Genomic DNA, 26,896 nt, shown 5'->3' with positions numbered 1-26,896 from the left:
TTTTTCTGCAATTATACATTTTAGGCGCAGTGAATGGCACATTTTTTCTTAAGGTGGGCTTTTAGCCCCGTTGTACCCTATATATATATATAATTATTGTGATGGGGGGCCCTGCAGTAAGTCATAGCCCCGGGGCCCAGTGCGGTCTTAATGCGGCCCTGCATACGTGCATCTGCACTTTGCTGTTTATGATGAGAAAATTCAGGAGAAAGCAGAATTCAGTCAATGAGCACTCGCACTGAACAAAATTCCAGCGCTTCAGCGATGACTCATCTGGACGCTTCTGATTGGTCAATGCATTCATAACCTCAACAGAATCGTGTGTGATTGGTTATAATGCGCAACGCTGTAAAAAGAGCGTAAAAAGAAATATGATGCTTAAAGGGCTAAGGCTATATGATCAGATCTAAATGGAATGCCGAAATCAACACTTTTCATTTAACTTTATTCGCGACAGCCGTAATAGATTTAGCTAGTTGTGCAGGGGCATTTTTTTTGTCCAATTTGGAGGTATTTTTGCCTCAAGCCTTCGTTAATTTAAGACCTGTGGCCAGGAGAAGGCTTTGAGAGAATGGTCCAAACGCGTTCGGCCAGTTCACCGAAAAGAGAGAACTGACTCAAAAGAAACTGAATGATCACATCACGAATGTTTGGCATCGCTGGTTCATTTGACAGAAATATGGGACATAGCTAATTAGGAAATAACTGCTGAAATATTCGCAGGGATCATTTTTCTCAGTCAGAGCGCTCATGTACGCACAGTACAGCCGTACACCTGCAGGCGCCGCTGGTTGTCATCCTAAAAGCATGATACAATAGATTTTAGTGACTGTCCTACTATCTCCGTCCTGACAGGAGCGCAGCGTGTCAACAAAGTGACCCCAAATTACGGAAGCCTCAATGGCGGAACGAGACTGACCATAGAGGGTCAAGGTATTAAAAAAAGTCAACAATATGCTCTTAAATGAATCCCAACATTCTGTTCTGATTTAGCACATTTTGGCTTTATTCTTTAAAAAGTCTCGTGATTTGTTTTCTCAGGTTTTGCTCAAGCCAGTCAGTTTAATCTAAATGCCAATGACCCAAAATTTGGCAACACTGTGACCCTGGTGTCCCGCACCAGATCTGTTCCCTGTGACGTCGAGAGAGACTCCACTCACTCCACTCAGATCACCTGTTATACAAGGTAAGCAATGAATCACATTACCTTATTCTAGTCTTCTTTTATGTTGACTGTAGTCATTGCACTGTATTAAGTCAGTGCTCCTTCTAATAAGATTTTTAACATACTCATATGTGAATACCATATAGGGGAGATCAGGGCTATATATTAATGTATGAATGTAAATTTTGACTAATTTATAAAACTGAGGAGAAGTGAAATAATTAGATGAACTTCCCTCAATCAACCTCAGGATCAGGAAATGTTTAGACTACATTACCTTTGGGAGAAATTCAGTCTTTTTCATGTAGTTCCAAACCTAAAAGACTTGTTTTCTTCTGTGGAACACAAAAGCAGGCATTTTGAAGAATATCCAATCAATAAAATGGCCACAAGAGCAGTCCATTTGGTTTGTGTGCTAAAGTTTTCTGAACTCATACAAGATATGTATGAGAAACAGTCCAAAATTTAAATATTTTATTCACTGAAAACCATCCCCGTCCCGCAGCTCTCAAATCTTATTTGTGCAATTTGAAAATGTGGACATTATAATTTCTGCATGAACTTTTATTCAGTGCTGTTCTAAGTTATCATATTTTTTATGTATAACATGTATAACAATGTTGACAGCGTGTGATTCTCAAAGAAAACTTTATACTGCCTCATGTTTAGAGCCCTGCCAGAGGATGACTATGAGGTGCGGGTCAGCGTGGACGGCATGCCAATTCCTTTAAGTCGCATTTGTAATGGATACCAGTGGTATTATTACTGGTGCATGTTCTATGTAAGATGGACTTCATTGTGCTGCTTACTAAAACATAAACATATAAAACATCCTATCTTCTCTGTAAAATGTTACAATATATTTACAAAAACTGCTTTTACAGCCCCGTATATTCCGTACACCCAGCATTCAAAGTATCCGCCCGCTCTCAGGCCCCCCAGGTGAGTTTGTTTCGTTTTTATAATTACTCTTTGCCGCTTTGGTTTATAAAAATGACACCTTTCATTATATAAAAAAATGAATGAACTTTAGGGACTGTGGTGACACTGCGGGGAAGAATCTATACTGACGTGTATGGAAGCAGCACGGACAAAAGTTCCAGTGGCATGGCTGTGAGATTTTTAAGGTCTGGAACTATTTAATACACAATTGAAAATGTAACTGAATGATAAATCTGTTCTGTGTCTTGAGATACGGAGTGCTTGTTTTAATGTGTTTTCTTTGAACAGAGCGTACATGGGAGGGATGCCTTGTGAACTTCTGAAACCCAATTCAGATGAAAAGTAAGTATTTTTCAATTTCAAACAGAAGAAAATGTTAATTAAATATGCATGCACCTTCCACACACTCTTTTTTTTTTTCAGGTATGGCCTCTATTTGGATTCTGATAACAGCCAATGGGGATATATGAGCTGTAAAATGACTGGAACATATGTTGGTGAGGACACGTCAAGATGTTCAAGAATGATTCATTCATTTTAGATTTTTGCTGGATTAAATGTCGTTGCCTTGGTTTTCAGGGCATCACAACCTCAGTTACATTCTCGACAGTGATTTTGGGAGGTCAGAAGAAGTTTGATTTTACTTTACACAAAATTGTTCATAAAAGTATGCTGTTGACAGAAAAGCACACAAAATACATATTTTCTTTTTTCAGGAGCTTGCCAGACTTCGGGGTTTTCAGCATATCAGCACTGAACAAACTTGCCATGTTCCAAACATATGCAGGTGTGAACAATTTATTCTCCTTAAATAATACAACATGCGATTGCATACAAAATCAGATATTTTTGAAAAACTCAAACTGTGTTGGTCTTTTTCAGAGGTGACAGGAGTATCTCCTTCTGAGGGCAGTGTATTTGGTGGCACATTACTGACCATTCAGGGGCGCTACTTTGATGAGACTGACAAGCCAGCTATGGTCTTAGTAGGAGGTATATATAAAATGTATATAGTATATATTTATATATATATATATATATATATATATATAAAATGAATAATTATAAATATTAAATACATATATAAATTAAATATATACATATAAAATAATTAAAATATATTTGTACATGTCAAATTTATTTTTATTTTTATTTATTATTTAAAATTAATTTTAAATGTTAAATAAATTTATAATGTTTTTTTTTCCTTAGGTCGTGAGTGTCAGGTTCAGAGCATATCAAATGAGAGGATTATCTGCATAACTCCTAGTTATGAAAGAACCAATATGACAGTGTTTCCTGGTGAGAACCTTATCTGATATCAGATCTTTTATGGTGACATTATATTTCTGTAACAATTTTTCCATAGTCATTGTTTGCACGACAGTGTAATTCTGCATTTCACACGCAGGAACATCGAACTCTGTCATTGCTGCTGTGTCACGTTATCTCAACCAAGACCATGATTCATAGCTGACTTCTCAGAATAACACTGCATATCAGAGCCCATCACTTGTTTGACACCAAGATGACTGGAGTTTTAACAATTCCTTTGTATTGCTTTCTTTGATCATGCCATAAATCCATCTAAACTAAACAAATTGACGTGATTACATCTATAAATAAATAAATGTTACATAACTATTATATATAACTATTATATCAAATGTATTTTATTTATATCTATAAATTTAATCTAGAACAGCATCTTTTTCTTGGCCAATAATGGTGGACATGTTCAATAGCTTTCTGTAGCCAAGACTTTAAGACACTTTACAGAAATCGAAAAAAGAACCTTCCCTGAAAAACATTTACTAAAGTAAAGGGTTTGACAACAAGACCTGGTCTCTTTCATATACTATTTATGAAATTACACATTTAAAATGAGTCTGATAAAAGTATTGGCCTTGAATGGACAATGGTTAAATTGTGTTTGTAGGTGGCAGAGGATTTAAAATGGAGATGTGGAAAAACTCCAGTCCAAACCTTCTAGAGGATGTCCTGAGTTATAATTCCAGTAGGTCTGGATATTCCGTCCAGTGGGTGGATTCGCTGTCCTATGTTTGGCCCGCTGAAATTGATAACTTTGTGGTACGACTGAGTGGGTTCTTTGTTCCGATGGAGACCGACAACTACCATTTCCGAATCAAAGCCGTCGATCGGTGCCAGTTATATTTCAGCAAGACAGGTCTTCCCAAGGATAAGGTATCTGAATGACAGTAAAATCAATAAAACCATTTCATAATTTCAGTAGTTATCAATGCAAGCAATTAAGTAGAGGTTAGTAACTTACAAGCATATAATACATGCAATATTTGTATAAAATGCAATGTAATATTTTCCTTTTATTAAACTTAATCACACATTTTTTTATATTCAGGTCAAGATTGCACATCACTCTTCCTATACAAGTAGTTTCTTCAGCTATAACACCCAAAGGTCGGAGGTCATGCGCTTGGAGAAGGGAAAACCGTAAGTGAAGTTTTTCAAATAATACATAATGAGCAAAAGGCCATAAATGTATGCTCTCTATTAGTCTTTTTTCTACAGTATATCCCAGTCTTGGATCTAAAATAATTTTCTACACATGAAACATCTTTCAATGTGCTACAGGTACTACATTGAGATTTTAGTGCAAGAGTATGCAGGAGCAGCATCAGTGGATGTGGCCTTTTTCAAAGAGATCAGCCCTTTCACGGCCCAGCAGACAATAGAATCTGTTAATGAGAAACAGCAGATTAATGCATACTATGATATACTACCTGAAAAGCAGGTAAGTGAGCTCATAGGAGCACTTCAGGAAAATACTTTCTGGATAAGATAGAGGGAAGCCTTTTAAAATAATTTTCTGCATTGCTACTGCAGAAACTCAGCAGGTCTCAGATATGAGCTTCTCTACCTGTACTGTATGTGTGTGTGTGTGTGTGTTTTTAATTCTTCATTATTTTAGGTGGTTCGCTTTGAGGGATGGACGCCAATAACCCCCGTCAATGAGGTGCAGACTTTGAGAATCAGCAGCAACTGCTTCTCTCTGAGCAACTGCGAATACACATACTACTTCCTAGCATATGGAGGTCTTACAACAGGTGCATTACTTCACATAGCTCTATGAATGTGTGTTTGATGAGGTCCAATTTTCACTTGCTCCTAATTTTTGCATTCACTGTTCTGCAATACCTCTAGAAGATGTTTGCATGTTTGTAATGTGTACTGGAATTGCTTTGCGTGTTGTAGGGCCGATCCCAGTTAGTGCTTCAGCGATGGAGTTGCAGAACGCTCTGAATGATTTGTGGACGATTAAACCAGACAGTGTTACAGTCACAAAGCAAGAACTGGACACTGAGGCACTGTACAACGTGACATTCAATTCTAACAGAGGTGAACTTAAAAAATTACCACTATTCTTTGACTGATTACTCTGGCGTCTGACTTTGAGATATGTGCTTTAACAGCCGCTTACAGATCTACACTAAATGTCAGTAAAAATATAAACTGTAAAAAATGTTTGTAATACTAGTGAAAAAAAGGATCAATTTATCATATATACTTTATAACGTATATGGTAAACTACAAATTATTATATAAGTATTGTGAAATATATGGCATGGTGATACTATATTTTCAATGTGCACTTTTTTTGTAAAACAATATTCAAATAATGTTTTTGTTAGTAAAAAAAAAAAATACTAGTTACTTTATAATTCACAGTAAAAAAAAGTTGAAAGAATGTTCTCAGAAGTGACTGCATAACTGTTACGGGCAAACAAGACGTGAGACATGCGGATCCATTCACAAGCTTTATTTAGGGACGTGGTCAAAACAGGCGAGGGTCAGATGATGGCAAACAGATATATTGAGGGCAAGACACAAGAATAGTCCAGTGAACGGGTGTGGGGTCGATCTCCGGCGAACAAAGTCCAAACAGGGTAATCCAAAGGGTAAATCCGAAACACAGGCGATGATCCAGGCGAGAGGTAAACAGTAGCCAAACAGGGCGAGATGAAGGGGTAATCCGAAATACACAGGCAGTGATCAGAACAGAGAAAATGGACAAGGCAAAACTAAGCTAAGACTAGTAAACTTAAAGCAGGCTCTGTAACGTAGCTATCACTGACTAGCGATATGCGCATACAACACTCGGCGTTGAATGGTGGTGTGAGACTGATTTATATAGTGTGTGTTATTGGCAGCAGCTGTGTGTGATTGGTTTCAGGTGAGCTTGTGATTAGTGCAATGGAGCATGGGAAATATAGTCCAGGGTGATGTGTAACAGTCTGTGTAGTGTGAGAGTCCATGTGGAGAGCGGGTGACCTCTGGTGGTGAGTGAACGGAAGTTTATAGACCGGATTCGTGACAATAACACCATAATCCGATTGCATATTTTTATATATATTTTTTTTATATGTTAGGGTGTTTTATTTGAGCTTTTATGTTGTTTGTGAAGTTTGCCGGTACATTTAACAGTATTTTGCTATGTTTTCTTAAATCTTGCAATTATCTCAGGTAACTTTGAGGATCTTGAATACTTTATCATGGACTCAGATATGAACATTACAGTTAGTGAGGATGTGAAAGGGCAGGCCAGCTTGGAGAAATTCACACTGCTGTGGGGTGGAGTTCCATCCCTCCCGCTGCCTTTCAATGCTTCTGAAACTGAGGTTTTTCTTTAGTTTATATATTTTTTAAATTTAACATAGAATAAAATGTTAGCTTTTACAGTATTGTGTACAAAACATTTCAAATGCTCTTTTGAAATATTCCTTTACTGCATGATGGGTTGCATCTGTTTTTTTTATTAAAGGTGCGTTCGGCACTAGATGTGATGGTCACCGCTAAATGTCCAGCAGAGATTCCAACCATGGAGAACACTAATGTGAAATTGTTCAGAGATTATGAGACCACCACCACAGGGGTAAGCAAAGCTGCAAAAGCACATGATCATGTATGTTCTATATGTATGTAACAACCTATTTCAAGTCAAGTTAGCCTTGCAAATGTTAAGTGACAAAGTTCTAACATTGTTGGCAAGTTGAAAACATCACCTTTCTGTCCAGCTTGTAGAGATTTCTCCTTGTTGAAACAGTTTTCAGGTTATCTAAGCCGTAGAGGGGTCCGGGTCACTGATTCAGAGGCTTTCTGTGGCCGCTGGTCGCTGAAGAACCCAGAGATTCTGTTCAATGCCAATGACATTACAGCGTCAGGAACAATATACAGCCCAATAGCACTTCAAACATACAACACTGTAAGCACCATCCAACACCTCAGAATCTCATCCTCATTAATGGATTTTTCCTTATGTATTTTTCAAGGAGTACATTTCATACAGTACATTTCTTATGTACACATCCCATTTTGTATATTTATTTTATTGTAGCTCTGCTTAGCCTACAAAGGGCGTCTGGTGAATGAATTGGGAATTTTGTTCAGCTACCAGGGGAATACTTACCGGGAGGAGAACATACGTATCTCTGTGCCATTTGATTCAACGGATGAGTAAGTTTAATCTACTGAATAAACATAAAGTTACCTGATGTCTTTCCTTTAGAGGATTTGTCTTGATCACCTATGCAAGAGCAAAATTAAACCAATATCAAGGTCATTATGTTGTGAGTATAAAGTAACACTGTCATTCTCAGGTGGAACTACAAGTGTGTGGATCTCCTGGGCTCCATACAGACAAACTACATAGGCTCCAACTACAAACTTCTTCAGTTCAGTGTGTATGGAGTGGCCGCTGACTCCGTTTACTTCATAGACACTGTTCACCTTGGACGTGAAGTGACTGCTTTGGATTCTAATGGTGAATAGGAATAAGTTATGATTTTAATTGATGAATTATGGAATAAAAAAAAAAAAACAGTGGCATGGATGTAAAAACACTGGATAATTTATATGCTAATTATATTATATGTGTATCTGCAAAGCTGTTTTTTTTTTCAATTAATTTTATTATTAAAAACCTTTTTATTATTATTTGAAAAAATATTTTATTTTATTTTATTTTATTTTGAAGTGGTCCTTTTAAATTTCAATTAATTTCTATTTTCTCTCTCCACATGTTCAGTTATAATCCATAGAAGAAGACCACCTGCTCTAGCCAGTTCAGGACATTTCTTTTCAAACATCTTTGTTAGAAAACAAGCAAATGCTTCACAAGTCAGCTATGAGATCACAGCCACACCTTACAACTGTGGCTTTGGTGTCCCACTGTTTGAAATAGGCTTTCTGGAGGTGAGTTAGTTCACATGAAGTTCAAATGAAACTCATTCTACAATGACTGTCTTGAAGTGGTGGAACTTCCTGATCTCTCTGATATTATGAGTGATGGGTGACAACAAAATAGGTTCTTGTCATATCTTTGATATTTGAGTTTATCGCTATGTCTCTGAATTGTTTCCTGCAGATAATTGTTGAATAGTGGAGTGATCCATGTAAGCTTTCTCAATCTTTATTTTTGTCCAACAGAAGATGCCAGACAGCACAGGGGACCGACTGATTCAAAGCCAAGGGAACGCCACCGTCACCATTACGCGCCCTCAAAAAGTCAGCCCACCTCTTACAGGAACATTTGACGTTGAGTTCTTTGGCCGACGTGTTGAAGGTAAGCATGTTGTCTGTGGTTTACCTGTTACTTTCCTATGTAGCTGCGGGAAGTAACTAAATAAGTTAGTACATGGAATTTCCTGTAATTGCACAACAGATTCTTGCTGTCGGATACTGTAGATCATGTTTCGATCTTGGAATTAATTTATTGAAATTGTGAACGGCACCTTCCTTTCTACATATACCACAACCTTCCAAGAGGTTTAACTGGTTTTTCATTTGGTATGTGCGGTGTGTGTTTCTTAGGCTTGGCAGTAGACATCAGCGCTGCGGACCTGCAATACTCACTGCAGGGGATCCCAGAGCTTGGCCAGCTGCAGGTGCAGAGATCTGGAGACTGTAGGGGCTACAGCTGGTACATCCAGTGGCTCACCATCCCTGGAAATCAGCCTCTGTTAAAGGCAAGAAAGAGTTCAGAGTGCTGGTACAATAAACCAAGGTTCCCCAAACAGGGGACTGCAAGTTTGTAGGGGAGCTGCTCATGAGAAATGCTAATGTGAATTTAAATAAAAGTGTTTAGTTTAAAAAAAATTTAATGTGCATAATTTACAAAATCTAATGCGTAAAATTAAAACTTTGAAATATACTTCAAATATATAAAGTCAGCATGAAAAGGTGTTTGCAACCCATCTTTCTTCTGCATTGTAAAGTATTTCAGAGTGAAAAAGCAGAGCCAGACTTGACTTTATCCAGTGGGAGCAAAAAAATGTAGCAGCACAACTGTTTGCAACATTGATAATTATAATAATAAATGCTTATCGAGCACCAAATCAGCATATTAGAACAATTTCTGATGTGACACTCAAGATCGGAGTAATGGATGCTGAAAATCCTGCTCTGCATTCATTTTTTAAATATATTAAAATAGAAAACAGATATTTCAAATTGTAATAATATTTAGCAATATTACTGTTTTACTGTATTTTTGATCAAATAAATGCAACACTGGTGAGCATAAGATACTTTTTTTCAAAAACATTAACAAATCTTTAACCCACATTTTTGAAGAGTAGTGTATATCTTAACTTTCTCAGACTGTTCATTTCATACCTGGCTGTATTAACATGTTTTAATAATGTTAACCAGATCAATGCTTCCAATGTGGTTGGTGTGAACCCTTCAGTGACATCACGCAAGATCGAGCAAGGAGGCATCTTCAAACAGAGAATTATGGGAGACTTTCTGCGTGTGCCTACAAATAAACCACAGGTGCATTTTTTACTCATTGCTTTTACTGCAGTAATTGTGTTTGACCAACATTGGTCATATAAATGAAGCTTGTTTTTAAAGGCTTTTCCTCATGTTACCTGATGCTGTGTAGCGTGCAGATTTCAATAATGCTCCATAGAGGGTCAGCTGAAGGGCCTGTCCGGTTGTGTTGCTCTGTTTGAATATTCACTGTTCAGGGGATTTTGCAGATCGAGGGGATTATGGCTAAACCAAAGAATGAAAGGTTCAGTTGTATTATTACAGACAGACAGGTGTGCATCCTGTAGTATGAATGTGCATGATCCTATTAATATTATTCCAGTAGTTCAAAAAAATTTACTTAAAATGTACAATCCATTACAGATACAAGTTCACTTGAAAAGGGTAAACATTAAAAATAATACGAATCACTCTTAATGTTATATGAATGTACAATTTTGCATTGTTTTGCTCAATGTAAATGTATACTTAATGTCCATTTTATGTCTTGTGCAAAATCTGGATCCTGAAGCAAAACCAGATGAGAAACTGCTTTAGGATGTCTAATATCTGAAATATACATTCCTGTGCTTGTTATCTTTAAGGTGGAAGTTTTCATCAACGGTATCCCATCATGGTGTTCAGGGGATTGTGGTTTCACCTGGAGTCCGTCAAAGACCCCAACAGTGACTGGGATCTCTCCTACGCAAGGTGGAGTGAATGATCAAGTCTCACATAAAAGCTGTCATCTCCATTCATAGTGGTGTTTAGTGGTTTATAGTAATGAAATAACTTGTCGTTCAGGATCCAGCGGTCTGGGAACAGTTCTTACCATAACTGGATCTGGTTTTGATGGTGGAAATGTCACTGTAAAGACTGGAGATGTGGAATGCTCTGTTCTACAGGTTACCAGTAAGTCAAAACCCATTAGAGTCATAAAATCTGTTTTTCTAAGGTGACATACTGCATTCAGATGGCATATCGCTTTTGATAAAACAATGTAAAAAACATAGCATCATTTGTCATTTTTAAGAAATATGAAAATTGTGCTATAATTTACTCACCCTCATGTTGATCCAAAGCTGTATGACTGACTTTCTTCTGTGGAACACACAATTAGACATTAAGTATTGTACTAGTCAAGCTTTTCCATGCAGTTACTATGATACATATGATACAAAGGCTTTCAAGCTTTAAAAATAATGCAAAGCACCATAAAAGTATCATACGAGTGGTTCACAAGTGGCACTGTATTCTAAGTATTCCACTGTATTCCTTTGTATGAGAAAACAGAAAGACATTTAAATCATTATTCACTCCTTTTCTGTTTCACAAAAGAAATAATACAATTTTACAGTGGTGATGTGATGACATAATTTTCAGTTTTAGTGAACTTTTCCTTTATGCACTATTTAAGCAAACATTTGATCAAATAATTTATTTGTGTTTCAGATTCTTCTATAACCTGCCAGGTCGGTCCTGCAAGTGCAGGTGTACAGCCAGTCTCTCTGAGTTTTTCTGTGCTGGGAAATGCCCAATACCAGAATGACAACAGCTTTAACTTCACCCATCTGTTAGGAGTGACCTCCATAAACCCCACAACAGGAAGTGTGGCAGGTACAAGTAGCGTTACACTTCTTTACACACAGTAGTGTGTAAAATAAACACATAAATACACGTACAGAAGTATTTGTCACTTGCATATGTCTTTCATATCTACCATACATTAGGGTACAAAAGTCTGGTACCACTAGTAAAAATGCTTCCATTTCTTATTTTTAAAATTAAATGATTTTTTTTTTCATTAAAAAATTATTAGATTATATTAGAAGAACAAAGCTGAACTTGCACATTATGTTCAAGACAGGTTTTGCTTTGTCCAAAACCTGCTAACCAATGTTATCCCAACATATCCTACAACTATTACTTGATCTTTTTCTGTATGTCTTCACAGGAGGGACGATTCTGACCGTGTCTGGCTATGGATTCAGTAATGATACCGCAGTCACCATTGGCACTCAGCCATGTAACGTTATAGAAGTGGAACTTTCCCAGCTGAGATGTATAGTTCCAGCTGTAAGTGAAAAGCTGGATTTCCCATGAAGATATCCCAAAAAAATAGTCACATTTAAAATCCTAAATTTGTCAAGGTTAATTGAAACCTTTTTAAATTAAGTCTGTAATTGAATATAACAGTTATTATGAACATTTTAAATATAACATTTTATTTGTATTATTAACAGAACTCCTCAGGGCGAATTCACTAAACAGTTACAGCACTTTTAATGTAAATTAATTGTAAAATTCCTGCTTTCACATCCTCTACAACCTGACAATGGACCTATCAAACCTTTATGCTTTAATGAATTTTGTGTATAACACAGGGGTCAGAAGGTGAACAGAGAGTGACACTTACCATGGCAGAGATGACAGCAGTATCAAATGGCTTTTTCACATACAGCAACAATTTGACCGCCTCAATCACATCTGTGAGCCCACAAACTACAACAGTATTTGGTAAGATATTAACATTTATGTATTTTCAGATGATTTTACCTAATTCAGTGCAGATGTGTTTAAAAGTCCATGCATTCCCCTGGGAATTAAACCCATGACCTTAAAACATTAAAGAAGCTGGGATATTTTCTAACTGTAATACTTTGCAAATGTTAGACCCAGACAGTCACATTGGCAAGTACCATGAATTGCTTTAGATAGATGTTCAAATATATTTTTTCAATACCTATTCATTGTCAAAATTGGTGCCCTGTAGTTGTTTGCAAACAGTCAACAGCTGATTGTATTCTGATCTGAGTTTAAGCTTTAAGATGATACTCCGTCTTTTGAACATATTCTATTTTTAGAATAAATCTTACCTTTATTCACAAGAATGCAGAGTAGTAAATAAGGATCACTGAGCATTCAGATCAATTCATATAAAGATTTAATTCCTTCAACATACATAGTGCTTCACTATATGCCATTATAAGTGTACGTGCAAGTCTAAAATTAACTTTAATTGGAAACCTACCAATACAAAATTTTCTGGGCATAAAGCTTCTATGAAACGTTCTATGAAACTTTGAAAAAAATGAACAGAATAAAATAAAATAACTACATACATACATAAATAAATAAATAAGTCATTCTTACAGTTTCACACACACACACACACATAATATACACCTTATGCCCTAAATTATATTAATAACACCTTTACGCATTCTAGATAAAGTCCTAATAGTAAATTTTCCATTGAGGAGGAAGTTGAACGAAGACACTCGATTCACAACATGTTTTCTTTAGCAACCATCTGTATATCTTTGATTTGAATCTGGCACATCTCTTAGATCAGAGAGGGTCAGAATGTGTAAACCATGGTCCTTATGCTCTTTTTTTAATAATGTTACCAGCCAAGCTTTATTGACTTACTTAAAACCATTTTTACTCACATTTGGCACTTTGCGAGTGTCCATGTAGGGAAAATTGTGTCCTTCTTTTGTTTTAAAACATCTACCTTTGGTCACTTTTACCCTTTGAACTGCTGATAGCAACAGAAAGCTACAGTTTCAAGATGTACGTGACATGACAAGTAGAAACTGTCCATACAATTAACCCTAAAAATTATTTTCCTAAAAATTATTTTTAAATAAAACTGGTTAGCTTCTGTTCTTTGATACAATATAATGAAGATGAAAGTCATGGGATCCAAACAAACAGGTAAAATCACATTGAAGTGTCAAGTGTCTCTTTCCATCCAGTTGTTCTGATCTGCATTTACATCTTGGTTACGGCTGTAAACCCCATATGGCCTCCAGACAAAACTCTTCTAAAAGTTTTTCCAGCTCTTTTGTGTAAGCTATAATTCCACTGGCTTTAGCTGTTGTCACGCAATCAGAAAAGCCGGTTTGGCTGCAGTGAAGAACAATCAACTCAATTAAAAGCTGCTCTAAACACTCTCGGACAATGAACAATCACAGCAATTTCACATCTAACTTCCTCATTGCCCCCACCCCTCACAGTCTTACTGGAACAGCAATTAATTTGACCTTGTTTTCATTGAATTTTTTTGTTATAAAGGACACAGGATTCTCACCATCTTGGGCACAAATTTTGAGGTGCAGTCTAATGGCAGCTCTGTTTTGATTGGTGAGGCTGAGTGCGAATTGCTGCAGTGGACCAATGAAAACATCACCTGCCTGTTACCCACACTCCCCCCAGCTGAGTACAATGTCCACGTGAGAGTCGGAAACCAGGGTTACCCCTTAACCAGGTCTCATGTCACTTACTGTACCTTATAACAGCAGGTTTCAAACTAGCATATTCAAAATATCATGCTACAACTGTAGAAGACTACAATTTAATATTAGAATTGTAAAAGGAATTGCACGTTTACAATGGCATTTTTAGTCCAAAGTGAAGCTTTTTAGAGTGATTAAATATTTGTTTTCTGTGTGTGCAGTGCTGGCGTTAAAACCACTATAGAGTATGTTCTAGAGGTGACTGGTTTCTCTCCATCTCTGGGGTCTTTGTATGGAGGAACCACCATCACTATCTCCGGCTCTGGGTTCAGCCCTGTCGCAGCAGATAACAATGTCACTCTGGGTAAGACAAGACTACAGAAAAAAATGCAACAACATTCCCTAAAATATTCCCCATGCTTACTGTGAAATGTTTTGAATTCAACATTTTTCACAGCTCTTTACCAAAACCAATCATTTCCAGCTCATTTACTGCAGTCATGGTTTCATACAGGAGACAGACAATGCCGAGTGACAGCCGCTTCAGATCATCACCTGGAGTGTGTGACCCAGTCTAGAGATAAAACATACACTGTGACTAACCAAGGTTTCCACCCCGGTAATATCTCTTCACTTTTATCTCTTTTTCTGTCATGCACACAACACCTGAATACATCAGAGAAAGGGGAACAATAGCTGTCAGCACAATGTCTCATCAGGTCAATGACTTATCAAATACTAGAGCTGCCAGCTAAATAGCAGGATTCTCCACAGCACTGTTTTTTTGGCTTTTTAAGACCTATAAAAATCTTGTTGACGTTACTAAAGAAGGGCATACAAATAGCACTATAAGATATATTTAGTCCCGCACAGACAGTTCAGTGAAATCCTAAATTAGCAGATTTGCAAAGAAATCTGAATGACAGCTATTGGAATTCTGTGCTGCCCCTTGAATGTTAGCTTTTTAAATAGTTGTGCTAATATGATGATTACCAATTAGAATTTCAGATGCGTTTAATATTCAGTTTAAATTTCCTGCATAAGTCATTAAAATGCAAGGGAAAAAAAAAAATGGAGGAAATTAATAAAAATTTAAAACATAATGAAAAATGCTGGAAATGAATAAGCTCTTGAAAGGTTATGGAAAAGTAATTTCAATAAAAATTTAAAAAGTCATAGAAATATATACACTTTAAACTTAATGAAAATGTTATGGCAATGAAATCTTTAATGGAGAAGTGATTTTAATAAAATCTTAAAATGCAATCAAAAAAGGGACGACAAATAGCATCTTAAAGTAATAGAAATGTAATGGAAATAAATAAAATATTAAAAGGTTAAGAGAAGTAAAAGTAATGGAAATAAATAAATGAAATGTAAAGTGTCATGTAAAAAGTCATGGAGAGTTGTACAATCCAAATACATGTTCTAAATATGCTTTGTTGTGAAGTATTTCTTTACACACATTATTAATTTTAAGATGCAATCTATAAAATGATTTATCTAGTCTGATAAAGTTACAGAAATGAAATGGTGGGATCCCTAGGTATTGTATTTTGTCACAAAATGTGTATTTGTGACTACGTGTTGCATTGTACTTGCATACAGTTAATTACATCATATGTGTTCAGTGTACGGTCAGGGTTACGCCTGGAGCCCCTCTGCATTAATAGCCTCAGTGGGGGATACAGTGGTTTGGCTCTGGGACGCACCAGCTTTTGTGTCCGGTCTGGGCTACAGGGTCTTCAGTGTGTCCAGTCCAAGCAGCACAGACTATGATGGCATTGCTTTCAGCAGTGGAGACACCCAAACTGCCAAAGGTACAAACAACAACTACTACTATTACTATCCGACAACCTGTGCAGTAACACTGCTCATTCTAATTTACATTACGCAGACAAACAAAACTACACAAACTATTTGTGAAAACATTTGCCTGAATGCTATTTTGAAAACCACTCCTTCCCTTATGTTGTACATTTTCTAGTTCCTATTAAGAGACCCTATGTAACTAAATGAATCAAAACCACAATTCATTAATATTAATATCTACATAATGAGATGGTTTTCATAAATATGCAAGGTAATTAATAAATATAAATTACTGTATTAAATATAAATACTATAAAAAGTGAATTGTGACATTTCCAAATACACATTACTTGCCTATAAAAATATATTGTAGAGTAATGCAAACAAACTATGGTCCAGATTCATGATTCGATTCCCAAGTACTGTTATTGTTTTTTATTTGTCTAACATATTTTTCCTGGACGCAAATTAGTTGCCTGAAGGCACTATTCTGTTCTCTGTATGATAAAAGTATCTATATGCGAATATAGATAAATTCAATTCACACATGTGAATTGAATTTAATAAACATTTTGCAGTTCTACACTGGAAAACTGAGCAGTTTGGGAGATACAATTCTGAACATATAATTTGTTAAGGTGTTTCTTACTTTTACTTTTTAATGGCTGCCAGCTTTAAAGTTGTGAAATACACATTATTTTATTTTAATGTCACATACAATATATTGTCTAGGAAACAGTGTTTGGCTTTTGTTTGTCCTGACCAGAAGGCAATTTAGAGACTGGACGTCTAGGAAATATAATAAAATACCACTAATGCAGACAATCGTTTGGTTTGTGAGAGTGTCAGATTCCATGAAGCATAAACTCGAGGTGTCTATGCTCTACTTAACTATAATGCCAACATAATTACACAGCAGCCCCTGTGTAGAAAACAATGTACTGTACTGTTTTGCACTTTACTGTTAGACAACATTTAATTTGTTGAATGCCTTTTGCCGTAAATGTAATAGTTTGTATTCCTGTAAAGGAACTGAAGAAGACAGTGAGAGTTGGAGGTGTAATGCCATCTGACCCTACTGTTCTTTGTGCACGTGTTTGTGTTTTACCATAAGGGTTTTTTGCCTACCGTTTCACATCTCCTGGAGTTTACTACTATAGCAGCGGTTACATCGACTCTGGCAACCAGAAGACACTTCAGGGAGTGGTGACTGTTATGCCACTGGAGGAGAGCACTGTTAGGCTTCAGGTGTTTGTGACAGGAATAGAGGCCACTATGAATATAGGTACAACGGAAACACTTTAATAAGTATTTTGTGTCAAAAATACTCAAAGTTACAAACTTCAGCTTAAGCTATGGCAAGGAATTTGTAGCTAAATCCATCATAATCATCTTTTGTGTCCTCCTTAGTTTCAGGAAAAATGAACTCATCCAACTCCACATGTGTGGCCACTTCTGACTGTTTCCGAGATCAGCTGGAATTTAATGAGACGTCAGACAGTCTCTACTTCAGTTTTACTTCCTGTGCCAGTCCCACTGTGTACCACATTAAGCCTGACCATGGCACTACTCATGACATCATCAAAATCAATGGATCCGGCTTTAGCAGCATTAACTGTGCAAACGAGGTGAGCTTCAGTCGTCGGCCATGACATTAAAGGTGCTGTAAGGGATTTTTGGGAATACCACACATAAACTATCCCAGATTCCTTACAGACAAATTTTTACTAAGATGACACTTTTTGCAGTGGTTGAAATTAGAAATACTGTATGCCTGAAATCACTTACTGAACTTTTAAAATAGACCACAATACAAGAGACTTAATAGTTTTAAACAAGATCCATTTAGTCTCTGATATTAATGTAAAACTATATATATACTGTAATAAGTAAAGGGTCTATGATTAAAACATTTTAACTTTTTTTTTTGGTAACCAAAGGTCAAAGTTGGAGATCATCCATGTAACGTCATCAGCAGCACCTCCACTGAGATCAACTGCCAGCTCAGTCCTGACAGCGGCGCACCAGTGGGCATCCCCTTACCTGTAACTGTCCTTGTCAACAACCTTGGCACTGCCATCCTGGCCATGCCGAAAGAGTACGACCGCAGATTTGTGCTTCTACCAGTGATCGATTTAATCTTTCCCTTGGTGGGCAGCACTACAGGCCACACGCGTCTCTTCATCTCTGGTTCTGGTTTCTCAAACGGTTTGATTACAGTAGCAGGCGTTCCATGCAACATGGTTTCCATGAACTACTCCCACGTAGTGTGTGATACCTCGCCGTCTGAAGCTCGCAGGGGAGACGTTGTAGTTTACGTCAATTCCATCTCTTCCTCATGCAGTTTTGATTGTAAGTTTGAATATTCCGACTCTGTCTCACCATACGTCTCTATGGTGCTCCCTAACTCAGTCAGTGGAAACGCCACCAATGTTGTGATCACCGGCAGTGGATTTGGGAATGATTCTGATGATCTAGTGGTATCTGCAGCCAACATCCTTCTGGAAGTCATAGAAGTCACCGATAGCAGTATCAAGGCTTTAGTTGGCGCCCTTCCCGCTGGTACACACGTCCTACAGGTGGTGGTGATGAGCAAAGGTCTCGCCACAGGAGATGCCACCCTGACCAGCATAGCACAAGCCAGCATCAACCCAACATCAGGCAGTATTGCTGGAGGAACACCGCTCTTGATCACAGGAAATGGCTTTGTGGCGGGAAATACAACGGTGAGGCTCGCTAACTCCCCCTGCAGGATTTTAGATGTCACTCCAGATACGGTGAAGTGCATGACACCTCCTCATGCAGAGGGACAGGTGCAGGTGAACATTAAGGTGTTTGGTGTTGTGTATCCACCTCAACATTTCAACTACTCCAGGGAGCAAACTCCAAACATCACTTCCGTCAGTCCTAGAACAGGTATGAACATGCATTTACTATAGAAAGCTGCAGTGATGACATATCTTTGTAGGCCAAACCCGGAAGTTAGCATCACCCTGGTTCCCTCGACTCGACCTCGATTTTTCCATTGGCTTTTGGATTATTGCAGAAAATCAGCTCTGGGACCAACAAAAGTTTATGATTCTTATACGTTTTGTTCATCATGATACAAATTAATACAACTTTTATGAATTTTAAGGACTAAACACGATTGCCAGAAGAAAAAACGAAGGCTATAAACAAACCACAGTCACATGATTTCAGTGTCACCATCGTTAAGCTTCCAACAACTCTTTATTTTACAAGTTTGAGTTAGAATAGTTTGCAAGAGCGTGATTATATATATAGCACACTATTGAACTATTGAATATCACAACACATCGTAGTAATACTACAAACATAATCCTTTCCTTGCAGGTCCGCCTGGAACAGAGATCACCGTCTCTGGTTTTGGCTTTGGCTCAGATGCAGCGCTTGTCTCCTTAGAGATCGATGACGTGCCTTGTAGCGTGTCATCCGTCACAGATACACAGTTGTTGTGCAATGTTGGGGAACATGCGGGAGGAACTTTTCCGGTTATGTTTCACCATCAGGTCAAAGGTCATGCCTTGACCCAGTCTGTCTTCACCTATGAGCTGCTGCTGACAGGGGTCACACCAAATGAGGGTAATCAAAAATACTTTCTTTAGGGTAAAAGATTTGTTAATACTGGCAGACTATGAATGTAAAATGTTACCAGACAAGGCTAAATCCCTAGTTACATAAAAAAAACTGTTTATATACTAAGTTGCTATTTTTAGTAAATACAATTTAAATAAATCAAATACTTATTTTTAAGGTGACTTGCAAAAACATAATTTAGCTTTACATGACAATTTGTATCTTATCTGACCCTTATAATTAAACATGTTTATGCTACTGTACCTTTAAGATTTATTAAATATAAGTCTTAAAGGTACGGTAGAATAAACATAGCCTCTGTTAATGTATTCGTTGTGATGACACACATCACAGATTTCTAATAGGGCATTTTGCTTCTTGATTCAAATAGAGTTTTGAGTTATATACATTACTGTTTAAAAGATTGGGGTTCAGCAAGTTTTTTTTTTTTTTTAAGTCTTTAATGTTGACAAAAGCTACATTTATTTGACAAAAAAAAATCTAGTAAAAACAGGAATATTTTTAAATATTATTATAATTTAAAATAACTGTCTTCTATTTGAATATATTTTGAAATGTAATTTATTTCTGTGACGGCAAAGCTGAATTTTCAGCAATCATTACTCCAGTCTTCAGTGTCACATGATCTTTCAGAAATCATTCTAATAAGCTGATTTGGTGCTCAAGAATCATTTCTTCTTATTATTAATTTTGAAAACAGTTTTGCTGCTTAATATTTTTGTGGAAACTGTGATACATGATCCTTTGATGATTAGAAAGTTTTAAAAACAGCATTTATTTGAAATAGAAATACTAGTTGACATTACAAATGCCTTTCCTGTCACTTTTGATCAGTTTAATTTTTGAAAGGTAGTGTATAGTACAACTCCAGCTCAAACGAACAAGAAAAAACACTTAATATATTTTGCTCTACAATACTTGGCCACAAATGTATCTGTCACATTTATCTGCAAACATGGACAGGCTGTGTGACATACCATCATCATGGAAAAAAAAAACATGAACTTTCAAATAAAGATGAATATGAACTGTATTTTGCACAGTAAATTATTGCCTGTCAAGAGCATCAATCCATAAAATATTTTTTTTTAAAATCACAATTCTGCTGTTGTTTATGATCAGTCTTCCTGTTCAGCCAGTCATGTTAAGAATTTTGCATATTGTTATAACCATGAAGTTCATTCTAGTATTAATAAATATATAAAGGTTGATTTTAGGAACATATTTGTTAACTTTTATGTCCAATGAAAAATCTGGGTCATGAATCAAAATGAGATGAGAACCACTGTCACAAAATTCTATACTTCTATAATTCTATACAAGACACTACAGGATATCTTTGCTCTGTTTTGCTATAGGAAGTTATGCTGGAGGAGCCATTGTTGCCATTCAAGGTTCTGGATTCGACCCAAAAAGCACCAAAGTCCTCATCTGTAACAGAGAGTGTAATGTGCACCTGCAGAACTCCACATCTACCCAGCTGAACTGTGAAGTCCCACCCAACAATGGCATGAATTATTTTAAAAGTATTGCGTATGTGTCTAGAAATGTTCAGTTAGCATAACATAATCTATCAAAGTAAGTATTTCTACGCCTGAGCAAAGCCAGGAATGCTTTAACTGACAGAAGTCAGTCACTGATAGACATTAACAAATGTGACAGCTCAGACCACCAGGTCACAGATGAATAGAACTGAAATAAAGTCCTGCTGGACTGCATCTTAATGACCGCGTTTGTCTCTTACAGGAACTGAAGCAGAGCGGGCCTGCACAGTCATAGTGATGAACGGAGGCGATGCGGTCAATCTCACCAACAGCTACACTTACAGGTCTTCTTTGACCCCTGTTATCACCGACGTGACACCACGCAGAGGGGGAACCGCTGGAGGCACCAGACTCACGATTACCGGCTCAGGTTTTAGGTGCAGAACACACCAGAACTGCATTGTACTGAAACTGATTGTCCTTCAATCACGCTTCAATACACAGTGTTCTCTGTGGCATTACTGTTACTCAGTAAAACATTTCTATGCATTGCACAGTCAATACCTGCATTATTTTAGTATTATAGACTAAAATATTATTTATAGTATATATTATTTATAGTATGCACTATTATAGTTTATAATATATATATTTTTTTTTAAGTATTTTCTCATTTAAAAAATTTTTTTACGTGCTTTTGTCATTTTATTTATTCATATTGGTATTTAGGTTTATCTTTATTTAATTTTTAGTTTTTATTTAATTTTGGTGTTTCAACTTTAATTTTCATTTTTCATTTAGTTTGAGTAATATAATAAGTCTGTGTCATTTTATTTTAGCTTTAATTCAATTAACAAAATTTTTTTTTAATAGTTTTAGTTAACGATAATAACCCTGGTCAATACAATTAAAATTTTTATCTGTGTGTTAAAACAATAATTGAACCACAAAATTCTGTCATAATTTATTCACTCTCATGTAATTTCCAACCTCTAATACCAAAAGCGACGTTAAGCTCAGAGCAACTAAACATTCCTAAACATTGAAAGTGAATGTTGACAAAGTGCGCTCTAGCTCTAAAAGAACAAAAAAATACTGTCAGTATTATGTCCTAAGAGATATAAGCCTCATTCGGATGAAGAAATGATGACAGAATTTCTCAGTTTCTCTGACTTTTCTTTTCCCTGTCTCACCTGTAGCTCAAATGTCAATGAAGTCTCCGTCACAATTGCGGGATCTGTCTGCGATGTCCAGTCAGCCAGTGAGTCGCAAATCATCTGTGTGACCAACGCTCAGCCCAGATCCCAAGAAACTCAAGTGCGCGTCCAGCTGGGGAACAGAGGAATTGCCCGAATGGTAAACGTGACACAAATACAGTTATTATAAGAATAATTATAATAACAATAAATAAAATTTATTTATCTGTTTGGAATATCTCTCCTCTCTCTCAGGATAATAATTCCTTCTTCTACATTGACGTGTGGTCATCTCCTTATACATGGGGTGGTCTCTCCCCTCCTGAGGAGGGCATGTTTGCTGTAATCACTGCGGGCCAGACCATCCTCCTGGACATCAGCACACCAGTTCTTAAGATGCTCCTTATCCAAGGTATGCTCATTTAGGCAAATACTATCTTTATTAACAAAGCCTTGACACACTCACAGTTCTGTGAATGTCTGTTTTCTATTTAGGCGGGCGACTGATTTTTGACGAGGCAGACATTGAGCTGCAGGCAGAGAATATTCTGATCACAGATGGTGGAGCTCTGCAGATCGGAACAGAGCAGGCGCCCTTCCAGCACAAGGCCATCATCACACTGCATGGACACCTGCGTTCTACAGAACTTCCTGTCTATGGCACCAAGACCCTGGCTGTCAGAGAGGGGGTGTTGGATCTGCATGGTATGTACTACAAATAAACAACACTTCAAATTAATTTTTAGTAAATTATGATATTATTTATCAAAATACATAAAATAAATAGATATTTTTATTTAATATACAGCACCGTTCAGCGTTTAAAGTAAATAATACTGTATTCAGCAAGAATGCATTATATTGATGAAAAGTGACAGTTTCTAAGACATTTATAATGTTACAAAAGAATTCTATTTCAAATAAATGTTGTTCTTTTGAACTTTCTATTCATCAAAGAATCTTGAAAAAAAATTCTCAGTTTCCACAAAAAATATTAAGCATCACAAATTTCCAAATTTGATAATGATAAGAAATGTTTCTTGAGCAGCAAATCAACACATTAGCATGATTCTGCAGGATCATGTGACACGGAAGTCTGGTGTAATGGCTGCTGAAAATTCAGCATTGCCATCAGAGGAATAAATTACATTTTAAAATATATTAAAATAGTTATTTTTAAACTGTAATAATATTTCACAATTTTTTCTGTGTTTGTGTTCAATAAGAGCAATTGTGATGCTGAGCATAAGAGATTTCTTTCAAAAATCTTACAGACCCCAAATTTTGGAACTGTAGTGCAAATATTAAATAATTTGAAAAATGCATACTCAGAAATATTGAACACATGTACCTGATTATTATTACTTTTTTTTGTCTGTAAATTGAATAAAGTGACAAATCTCAGAGCTACTGGAAAATTTGCATCTAAAAGGTCACAAAGTCAGAAACACAATCTTCACAAAAATAGAGATGACCTACATTAAGCTCAGTTAAATCAGAAAGGCTTCACAAAAGTGCTAAATTTCCCTGATACAGACACCATAGTGCGTAATCACTCCCCTGCAGTGAGAGATTTTGTTCAGGGCTTAACTACAATCTTGCTTCTCCAGGAATCCCTGTCCCTATTCCATGGACTCGCCTTTCCCAGACTACACAAAGTGGTTCTAACACGCTGACACTCATGGATGCCGTCACCTGGAAGGCTGGCGACGAAATTGTCATCGCTTCCACAGGACACAGGTATAGATGCACCACCCAAACCTACAGCGAAACTCTGTTTCAGGTTGATTTAACTGAAGCCACTGACTTGTTACAGAAACTGAACTAAATCTGTGTAGAAACAAGGGCCAAAGAAATGAAAAACAGTGCAATAGTTCTCTATGAAGTGGTACCAAAAACAATTCATTTGATTTAAGAAAAACAAAACAAAACTATAATTTATAAACATTTTTAGAAGGAGAAAATAGAAAATTATAAACTTATTGTTTAACTCAGAATGTATACAAAGGCTGTCCAGAAAGTATCTAGCCATGTGATATGAAAAATACGAGATGAGAGATGCAATGCAACGAAAACGGCCACAGCTATGGGTGATTGTCAGCTTCATAACGACAATGCGCTTGCCCTTGCATCACGCCTCGTGCAGATTTTTTTTGCAAAACATCAAATCACCTAGGTGACCCAGCCCCCCTACAGCCTAGATTTGGCACCGTACAACTTCTGGCTTTTCCCAAAACTAAAATCACCTTTGAAAATGACTGAGGCGTCATTGTCTGATGTACAATGTTTCTTGTATCTTGTATCTTCTTCGGTAAATGTCTCTATTTTTCATATCACATGGCTCAATACTTTCCAGACAGCCCTCGAATAATAAATGCTATACAAATATGCTAATAATTATGCAAAAAAATGATATAAGATGTCAATACTGTTGCTAATAATGTAAAATATGTTGTTTTGATGGAATCCACAGACACAGTCAGAGAGAGAATGAGTTGAGGAGAATTGCCTCAGTTTCATCTGACAGAAGGACCCTCACTCTGACCGAACCGCTGAAATACACTCATCTGGGTGTGTCTGTCACACTGCCTGATGGGACAGTTTTTGAAGCGAGAGCAGAGGTGGGCCTTCTTACCAGAAACATTGTTGTCCGTGGATCCAACAATGTGGAGTGGAACGATCAGATTGAAGCTTGCCCTGATGGATTCAACACAGGTTTGGATGTTGCTTCCTCAGCTGTGGATGGAAAGACAGACAATCATGTCACACACACAATCATGTCAATTCCTTAACATTCATCAAAGTCATGTGAAAGTCATTGTAAATTTTATTGACTTTTATCGAACACATGGCTCAGTATACTTTTTGGCTTACAGGGGAATTTGCTACCCAGACTTGTTTCCAGGGTAGGTTTGGAGAAGAAGTAGGAAGTGACCAGTTTGGTGGTTGCATCATGTTCCACGCACCACAACCAAACCAAAATCTGGCAATTGGCAGAATTGAATATGTTGAGGTAAATGTTCATTTTGTTTCAAAAACATATGTTTCAAAATTCTTGGAGCTTTTAAAGGCATAGTACACCCAAATGTAAAATTCTGTCATCATTTACTCACCCTCATGTCCTTCCAAACCTGTTTGCATTTTTTTCTTCTGTGGAATGCAAAAGAAGATATTTTGAAGAATGTTGGTAACTGAACAGTTTCAGGTCTACAAGAGCCTACAAAGCATGTGAATGGCTTGTGTTGTCTCAAGTAGTTCCAAATTCAAGTCCCTCTGACTTTCATAGTATTTTTTGTCCATACAATGGAAATCAAAGGGACCCAAAACCATTTGGTTACCAACATTCTTCAAAATATCTTTTGTAAGATATTTTGGAAGTACCACGTTTGTAATGACATGAGGGTGAGTAAATGATCATTTTTGGATGAACTATCCATTTAAGAAATAAAAAATTTATGATAAATGTCAATCATGGCATTATGTTTGTCATCGTCCTCCTTTAGCTCTTCAATGTCGGACAGGCGTTCCGCCTGGGACGCTACCCAATCCACTGGCATCTGATGGGTGATGTTAAGTTTATGTCATACGTGCGTGGATGTGGCATCCACCAGTCCTACAATCGTGCCATCACCATCCACAACACCCACAACCTGCTGGTGGAGCATAATGTCATCTACAATATCATGGGTGGGGCCTTCTTTATTGAGGACGGCATTGAGACCGGCAACATCCTGCAGTATAACCTGGCAGTATTTGTAAAACAGAGCACCAGTTTGCTAAATGACGATGTGACTCCAGCTGCATACTGGGTCACCAACCCTAATAACACTATTAGACACAATGCCGCAGCTGGTGGAACACACTTTGGCTTCTGGTATCGCATGCATGATCATCCCGACAGTCCTTCGTATGACCCCAACATCTGTCAGAAGAGAGTACCACTGGGACAGTTCTTCAACAATACGGTACATTCACAGGGCTGGTTTGGCTTGTGGATCTTCCAAGAGTTTTTCCCCATGCGCCCTGGCAGCTGCAGCTCTTCAACACCAGCGCCAGCAGTTTTCCGCCGTTTCACTTCCTGGAACAACGAGAAAGGTGCAGAGTGGGTGAATGTAGGAGCGGTTCAGTTCAGCGAGTTCCTGATGGTCAATAATGAGAAGGCAGGAGTGGAGGCCAAGAGGATCATCTGGCAGTACGTCAGCGGATGGGGATTGGATGGAGGTGCAGCTGTGGTCAACAGCACCATGGTGGGCCACGTGGATGAGCTGGGACTGGGGAGCCACTACTGCACCGCACGTGGTGTTGTCCTGCCCCTGGATGATGGTATGAGCATCATCAACACCAAGTTTGTGAACTTCGACCGTCCGTCGTGTGCTGCAGTCGGGGTGGCAGAAATAGTTGGAACCTGCATGTTCCGCTGTGGAGGCTGGAGTGCGAGATTCAGTGGGATCCAGTACTATCAGTCACCCAACAAGGCCTGGTTCAGATGGGAGCATGAGGTGGCGCTGGTAGATACTGATGGGTCACTAACAGGTATAGAAGCATTAGATATTACAGTATTTTTATATACATAAAATACTTAAGAAAAAAATGTATCTGTGTAACAATATCTTGGATTCAAGATTCAAATAGCTTTATTAGCATGGT

At 37.3% G+C, this 26,896-nt stretch overlaps 1 protein-coding gene across 1 annotated transcript in view; it reads left to right on the top strand.

The window, feature by feature from the left end:
• The window catches only part of LOC107739541 (fibrocystin-L-like), a 40,330-nt gene that overhangs the window by 2,418 nt on the left and 11,016 nt on the right, over nt 1–26,896 (top strand). Inside the window, exons 2-48 of the mRNA XM_016551690.1 lie at nt 856–933; nt 1,042–1,186; nt 1,835–1,946; nt 2,050–2,107; nt 2,199–2,292; nt 2,396–2,449; nt 2,531–2,604; nt 2,687–2,729; nt 2,824–2,894; nt 2,990–3,100; nt 3,320–3,409; nt 4,047–4,312; nt 4,488–4,579; nt 4,721–4,880; nt 5,058–5,193; nt 5,342–5,485; nt 6,611–6,765; nt 6,909–7,019; nt 7,191–7,349; nt 7,482–7,600; nt 7,744–7,907; nt 8,172–8,338; nt 8,573–8,708; nt 8,957–9,111; nt 9,797–9,919; nt 10,504–10,609; nt 10,703–10,810; nt 11,351–11,515; nt 11,853–11,974; nt 12,283–12,415; nt 13,979–14,171; nt 14,361–14,503; nt 14,654–14,758; nt 15,771–15,959; nt 17,066–17,236; nt 17,368–17,579; nt 17,892–18,867; nt 19,306–19,554; nt 20,928–21,077; nt 21,316–21,490; nt 22,253–22,409; nt 22,505–22,661; nt 22,745–22,954; nt 23,860–23,989; nt 24,723–24,964; nt 25,126–25,262; nt 25,753–26,782. Of these exons, the coding sequence (XP_016407176.1) occupies nt 856–933; nt 1,042–1,186; nt 1,835–1,946; nt 2,050–2,107; nt 2,199–2,292; nt 2,396–2,449; nt 2,531–2,604; nt 2,687–2,729; nt 2,824–2,894; nt 2,990–3,100; nt 3,320–3,409; nt 4,047–4,312; nt 4,488–4,579; nt 4,721–4,880; nt 5,058–5,193; nt 5,342–5,485; nt 6,611–6,765; nt 6,909–7,019; nt 7,191–7,349; nt 7,482–7,600; nt 7,744–7,907; nt 8,172–8,338; nt 8,573–8,708; nt 8,957–9,111; nt 9,797–9,919; nt 10,504–10,609; nt 10,703–10,810; nt 11,351–11,515; nt 11,853–11,974; nt 12,283–12,415; nt 13,979–14,171; nt 14,361–14,503; nt 14,654–14,758; nt 15,771–15,959; nt 17,066–17,236; nt 17,368–17,579; nt 17,892–18,867; nt 19,306–19,554; nt 20,928–21,077; nt 21,316–21,490; nt 22,253–22,409; nt 22,505–22,661; nt 22,745–22,954; nt 23,860–23,989; nt 24,723–24,964; nt 25,126–25,262; nt 25,753–26,782 (8,277 nt within the window). The remainder of the gene's footprint in view (nt 1–855; nt 934–1,041; nt 1,187–1,834; nt 1,947–2,049; nt 2,108–2,198; nt 2,293–2,395; nt 2,450–2,530; nt 2,605–2,686; nt 2,730–2,823; nt 2,895–2,989; nt 3,101–3,319; nt 3,410–4,046; nt 4,313–4,487; nt 4,580–4,720; nt 4,881–5,057; nt 5,194–5,341; nt 5,486–6,610; nt 6,766–6,908; nt 7,020–7,190; nt 7,350–7,481; nt 7,601–7,743; nt 7,908–8,171; nt 8,339–8,572; nt 8,709–8,956; nt 9,112–9,796; nt 9,920–10,503; nt 10,610–10,702; nt 10,811–11,350; nt 11,516–11,852; nt 11,975–12,282; nt 12,416–13,978; nt 14,172–14,360; nt 14,504–14,653; nt 14,759–15,770; nt 15,960–17,065; nt 17,237–17,367; nt 17,580–17,891; nt 18,868–19,305; nt 19,555–20,927; nt 21,078–21,315; nt 21,491–22,252; nt 22,410–22,504; nt 22,662–22,744; nt 22,955–23,859; nt 23,990–24,722; nt 24,965–25,125; nt 25,263–25,752; nt 26,783–26,896) is intronic.

This window comes from Sinocyclocheilus rhinocerous, unplaced genomic scaffold (genome assembly GCF_001515625.1).
Source record: "Sinocyclocheilus rhinocerous isolate Xijiao unplaced genomic scaffold, SAMN03320098_v1.1 scaffold314, whole genome shotgun sequence".
Taxonomy (NCBI): Eukaryota; Metazoa; Chordata; class Actinopteri; order Cypriniformes; family Cyprinidae; genus Sinocyclocheilus; species Sinocyclocheilus rhinocerous.
The sequence above is the reverse complement of the archived record's forward strand: the minus strand, read 5'-3'. Positions and strand labels throughout refer to the sequence as shown.